Source organism: Arachis ipaensis, chromosome B03 (assembly GCF_000816755.2).
Source record: "Arachis ipaensis cultivar K30076 chromosome B03, Araip1.1, whole genome shotgun sequence".
Classification (NCBI taxonomy): domain Eukaryota; kingdom Viridiplantae; phylum Streptophyta; class Magnoliopsida; order Fabales; family Fabaceae; genus Arachis; species Arachis ipaensis.
In genome coordinates, this window is record NC_029787.2 from 7,213,964 (window position 1) to 7,220,791 (window position 6,828).

The following is a 6,828-nucleotide window of genomic DNA, read 5'->3' on the forward strand; positions in this document are numbered from 1 at the left end:
CAACATGGTGCGGTGAGCGTGGAAGGGAAATGATGATAAAAGGTTGAGGAGCTTCGAAAGAAGTCTGCAGTACATTTCTTCATTCTTTGTCTTCTTCTTACAAAATCAATTTTCTTTCATTCTTCTCATCTGATTCTTTTCCTCTTCCCTTAAACTCAATTGATAGAGACTGATGAGATCTGCGTTGTCATGCACCAATCCAGCACTGGCAAATATTTTCGATCAGCGAGATTGAGGGAAGAAGTTCTGAATCTGCATCAACAAGATTCATTGATTTGATTCTAAAATTAGGGTTTGTGAACAAGAAGCGATGGAACATGAAGGTATTCCATCGGTTCCTTTAGTAGACATTCATGCACTTGCTGCGTTGGTGAATCAGATCAACATGATGAACCAATCAGGCACGAGCAAAGGTCAATCAAATCCAGCATTGGATCCGGTGAGTCCTTATTTCTTGCATCCTGGAGAAAATCCAGGATCAACCATAGTTACTGTTACGTATACTTTGGTAGGGAGTAATTTTCAACAATGGAAAAGAGACATGTGGAGAGCATTGAAGTCCAAGAACAAGCTAAAATTTATAGATGGATCGATTCAAAGACCACCAGAGGACGATCCATTGTTTGAAGCATGGGACCGTTGCAACACATACATTGCTTCTTGGATCAATCACTCTCTAAGCCCTGAAATTGCTCAAAGCGTCATGTGGATTAATTCAGCCGAAGAATTATGGAAGGAATTGAAGCATAGGTACAGTCATGGTGACGTGTATAGAATAGCAGAATTGGAAGAAGAATTATTTGCAACCAAGCAAGGAGATGCATCAGTAACTACCTACTATACTAAGCTGAAATCGATTTGGGAGGAATTGAAAAATTTATGTCCAATTCCAAACTGTTCAAGATGTGTTGAGAAGTGCAATTGTGAGGTGAACATAATGAAAGGTTACAAGGAAGAATCTAGAACAGTTAGGTTTTTGAGAGGTCTTAACGATCAATTTTCAACTGTGAGATCTCAGATTATGCTGATGGAATCGTTACCTACGGTGGATGTAGCATTTGCATCCTTGTTGCAACAAGAATGACAGCTGAACCTGAATGAAGTAATAGAAGAAAAGGCATTGTTAATCAATTCAAGAAACAAAAAATAGTAGCACAAACACAATAGGAAGAGGCAGAAGCAGAGGGGGAAGAGGCTATGGCAGCAATGCAAAGATTGGAAGAGGCTCTAAACAATGTTCTTATTGTGGCAAGAATGGTCACTTGGCAGACACATGCTACAAAAAGCATGGTTTCCCCCCTCATTTCAAGAACAATGGAGCCATTATCAACAACATGGTTGCTGAAGATGATAATGAAGTAAGCAATCAATCTCAAAAGGAAGAATTTGGCAAATCTGAGCCATATTTCACCTTAGAACAAAAGGAGGCTTTGCTTGCTCTTCTGAACCAACAAGATGCAGACCCAAACCATAGCATAAATCAACTTGTCACCACAACTCTACCGTCAAACCAAGGTATCTCTTATATAATGTCACTTTCTACTTTCAGTCCTAAATCTTGGGTCATTGACTCAGGAGCAACTAATCACGTATCATATGCCAAATCATTTCAAAACCTATACCAAATCAAACCCGTACTAGTCAGCATGCCTGATGGCACAAATACATTAGTCAATACTGCAAGAACAGTTGTGTTTTCTGATCAATTTTATTTGCTACATGTCTTTTATATTCCAAATTTTAAATTCAATTTGATCTCTATCTCCAAATTGACAGCCGATTTAAAATGAAAATTGATTTTTGATGAAAATGAATGTGAAATCCAGGACAAAACTACCAAGAGAACAATTGGTGTAGCTGAATAAAGGAGAGGGCTTTATGCTTTTGAGAACCTCACACCCATTCAAGCTACATCACAAGTTGCATCTGCATCACTTGCATCCACACTGTCAGCACAATCTACACATTTAAAGCACTCTGAACTATGACATCATAGATTAGGACATTTACCTAATGATAGGATTGTTGTTATGAAAAAGGAATACAAAGACTTAAAGTTTTCAATTCATAATAAGTCTTGTGATTGTTGTCATTATGCAAAACAAAAACGGTTGCCTTTTATGTCAAGGATCACTAAGAGCATGAACAACTTTGATATTGTACACATTGACATTGGTGTCCTTTCAATACCATCTCTGTTTCAGGTTTCAAATATTTCTTGACTATTGTGGATGATAAAAGTAGATTCATTTGGTTGTATTTTATGAAATTAAAGAGTGAAACTAGTGAATTAGTCAAGAATTTTGTTAAAATGATTGAAACTCAATTCAGAGTAACAATTAAAAAGATTCGAACTGATAATGGAAATGAATTCAAACTGAACGATTTTTATGCATCTTAAGGTATCATTCACTAAACTTCATGTGTTGAAACTCCCCAACAAAATGACATTGTAGAAAGAAAGCATCAACACATTTTGGAAGTCACAAGAGCTTTGATGTTCCATTCTAACATGCCGAAGAAATTTTGAAATTTTGCAGTAGGACAATCAGTTCACATTATTAATAGAATTCCTAGTGTGCTATTGCAAAATCATTCTCCTTATAAAATTTTGAAAGAAAAACAGCCTGATATATCTTACCTCAAAGTCTTTGGATGTCTAAGATTTGCTTCAACAAATTCAGCTCATAGATCAAAATTAGATCAAAGGGCTATTAAATGTGTATATTTGGGTGTCAAAGAAGGTGTCAAAGGACACGTTCTATATGACTTGAAAAGTAGAAATATTTTAATATCAAGGAATGTATCATTTTATGAACATGTATTTCCTTTTTCATTGCAAAATTCAGTTGATAATAACATTGCTATTAATTCTACACCCATTACTACATTAAATAATCTAGCATTTGATGATCCATTTTAGCATTAATTCTCATGCATCACCATCAGTCAATCATTTAAATGAAGAACATCAACATGAGTATTATATCTGACATCATGCCTGCATCTTTACAGTCAAGTGATTTACCACATGTTAGCATGTCATCTAATTCACCTCAAGAAATTAGAAAGTCTACAAGAAATAGAAAGTCCCCTACATATCTAGAGGATTATCATTGCATGCCAACCGTGTCATACACCAATTGTTCCTCGAATTCAACTCTTAATTCACATGATTCTCATCTATTTTTCTTGGAAAATTTTAAAAATATGTTACATGAGCAAACAACAAATTTCTTTGATCAGTCCACAATTATTTTATTTTTTGAGTCAGAGTCACCTTCACCCTTCCTTCCAATTAATGCATCTTCAATTCTATCCACCACACATACTTCTCAACTCAAACACAAAGAGCCAAAATGCTATACCGAGGCCGTTTGTGATCCTAGTTGGCAGGAGGCTATCAATGCTGAATTAACTTCTCTAAGGAAAAATAGGACTTGGACACTTACCAAGGTTCCTGATGGGAAGAAAGTTGTAGGGTGTAAATGGGTGTTTTGGTTGAAACTAAAGCCTGATGGTTCAATTGATCGCCACAAGGCTAAGCTGGTTGCTCAAGGATTCACTCAAACAGCAGGGGTGGACTATTTTGAAACATATAGTCCTGTGGTGAAAATGAATACCTTTCGAATCCTCATGTCTATTAATGCAGTTAGAGGCTGGTTTGTCAACCAATTAGATGTTAACACAGCTTTTTTGCATGGTGATTTAGGTGAAGAAGTGCATATGCGCCCTCCCTAAGGTCTCCAACTATCTTCACCAGATTTGGTTTGCAAATTGGACTGTTCTCTTTACGGCTTGAAACAAGCCAGCAGACAATGGAACACGAAATTGTGCACCACACTACTTCAAGCTGGATATTCTCAATCACGACATGACTATAGTTTTTTCACAAAATCAAACAAGGGCAAATTCACAGTCATTTTGGTGTATGTAGATGATTTAATACTGGCTAGAGATGATATGTGTAAAATACGATTCATCAAGCAACATCTACATGATCTCTTCAAGATCAAGGACATTGGGACCTGCAATTTTTTTTTGGGATTGGAGGTAGTTCGAAGCAAGGGGGAATTGCAATATGTTAAAGGAAGTATTGCATCGATCTACTCCAAGACTACGGGTTATTGAAAACCAAGGCAATCTCAACTCCAATGGACTACACCAGCAAGTTGACAAAGAATACGGGAACTTCGCTTAGCTCAACATCTGAATATAGAAGATTAATTGGAAGATTACTCTATCTAACCAATACAAGGCCAGATATATGTTATGCAGTTGAAAAATTGAGTCAATTTTTAGAGTGTGCTACTGACAAACACTTTGAGGCAGCTATAAGGATACTTAGATATCTTAAGAATGAGCTAGTATTGGGGCTGTTTTTTTCATCTCAGACAGATTTGGAGCCAATCGATTTTTCAGACAGCGACTGGGGTACCTGTTCGGACACAAGAAGATCAGTATCTGGTCATTGCTTATTCATAGGTACATCTATTGTATCCTGGAAAAGCAAAAAATCAAGTACAGTAGCTGTATCATCATGTGAAGCAGAATACAGGGCACTTGCTATGGCCACCAGGGAGGCACAATGGATTACTTACATCTTAGAGGATTTGCAAGTGAAATTGCAGAAGCCAATTGCTATGTATTGTGACAGCCAATCAACCTTGCATATTGCGACAAACCCCATCTTCCACGAGAGAACCAAACATATAGAGATAGATTGTCATGTCGTAAGGGATAAATGGTAAGAACAAGTAATCAAGTTGTTGCCTATTACCACAATTAACCAAACAACTGACATATTAACCAAAGCATTAGCTCCTAACATGTTTCAAAAATCTTGTGGCAAACTCAGAATGATGAATGTCACCGATTCTAGTTTGAAAGGGGGTGTTACGTGAGCTAATGAGTCATGTATAATAGTTAGCAAACTAATTAGTTAGGAGTTGCGTATATAGGCAGATTCTGTTAGTGAGTTATTAGAGAATAAATTTGTTAGAATGCTGACTAGATAGTTAATTATGCAGCTCATTAAGTTGCTGCTATTTATTAACTAGAAAAGATAAATTGAACTTGATTTTTTGTGCAATCAGAAAATGAATTAAAGAGTGACAGAGTTATGACAAAATACACTCTTCTCTGTTTTCAAACTTCGTGGAGTTCTTCCCTTCATCTCTCTTGAACTCACCATTTTAACATCTCTCAAGAAAAAAAAAATTTTTTTCTCATAAAATTATTAGAATATCAGTATACTTAGTATACTTAAAATTCTTTCATATACATTCATAAATAAAATATTTATTTTATTTATTAAAAAACCCTGCTTATATTATTCTTATAGAGAGAAATTAATTAAATATTAAATTCACATGGCATTCCCACGCGGAAAACGTGCAGCATTCTTATTCTATCTACTACTACAATTAGGTTATGACAAATATATTTACTATCCTTAACAGAATAACAGTTAACATTATTAGTAGATCATCAATTCATCCACACGTATCATCTTCGTAGTGTCTTTGCCTAATCAAATAGACCAAATTAAGTCTCCCTTTCCATCATTTTTTTTTTCTTTCTTGATATGTTTTAGATTTCCTGTAATGTGAACGAGCTGTATGATGCTACTTTTCATTGAGAATCATGCCAAATAATTAGAAAGGAGAATTTTTGTACTTGAATTTTATTGGCCACAGAAAAAAAAAATAAAAAGAGAAAAAGGCAGGTACAAGAAATAAAGAGAGGGAAGAGAAGAGGCCGGGGAATATAAAAAGCGAATAAAGAAAAATTAAAAAATAAATTAAATATGTAAAATATACATTATAAAATTATTTAATTTAATATTTTTTGAAATAGATTAATATATTTAATATCGTAATATTTACATTTTTGTAATTTAAAATCGGTATTCTAGCTAAAATATTATAGAGCTTTCTAGCATAAATCCAAATTAAAATTATGAAATGAAACTGGATCTGTCTGTATTCCAAAGTGAAAAACGAAGGAGGAATAAAACAAAAGGGGTGATTAATAAAAGTGGAACGGGAAGCATCTCTTTATTTAGTGGCTGTGGTGATTTGATTTGATGCCTTATACTATTGTTTTTTAATTTTCATCTTCTTTTATTTCTCTTTAAAATCTAAGGATGAATTATACTAACTCCAACAGACACCCAAAAGAAAAAAAAAAATACTAACTCAGTTTTGTTTTTTAAATATTATATACAGTAGCACAGAGCAGTTAAAAGTACATTTTTTTGTAAATTAAATTTCAGCTAAATGATTAATAACACAGATTTTAAACCCTTATTAACATATATTATTGAGTTATGATACGTGTACACTAAAATCAGCCATTAAAATTAACCACTAGTATAAAATACATGTTGAAATACAAATACACATTGAAAATAAATTAAACCATATATATATTTATACACAAATATATTAGTAGTTGATTTTAGTGACTAATTTTAGTGTACAAATAGTATTTTTGTATATTATTATACCTAACGATTTTTTACTCAAACATAACAAGAAAAAAGAAAATACACTCTCCAAGAACAAATAATCAACCAACTTAATGGGAATATTAGTATTATTTATCATAAAATATAAGAAATGTCAATATTCAATTTGCAGAATTTGAGTCCAACGCAACATTACTTAATATTCAAAAAGAGGTTGTATAAAGTTTCGTAAATTAAGATCAACTATCTATAACTCAAACAACATAATTTTTTTTATTATTCAGAGATTTTGAATTTGAGTCTCATTTTTAATTTTAAAAAAAAAAATTCATAAATTAAAAAATTTTATGTATAAT

The 6,828-nt window shown here is 33.5% G+C and overlaps 1 protein-coding gene across 1 annotated transcript; it reads left to right on the top strand.

Annotated features, from left to right (window-relative positions):
* On the top strand, positions 4,155–4,751 carry LOC107632288 (uncharacterized mitochondrial protein AtMg00810-like). The gene has a single exon (XM_016335986.1). The coding sequence runs from the start codon at positions 4,155–4,157 to the stop codon at positions 4,749–4,751; it is 597 nt and encodes a 198-aa protein (XP_016191472.1).

Coding starts and splice junctions, on each gene's coding strand:
- LOC107632288 (XM_016335986.1), top strand. CDS start 4,155: ATGGACTACACCAGCAAGTTGACAAAGAATACGGGAACTTCGCTTAGC.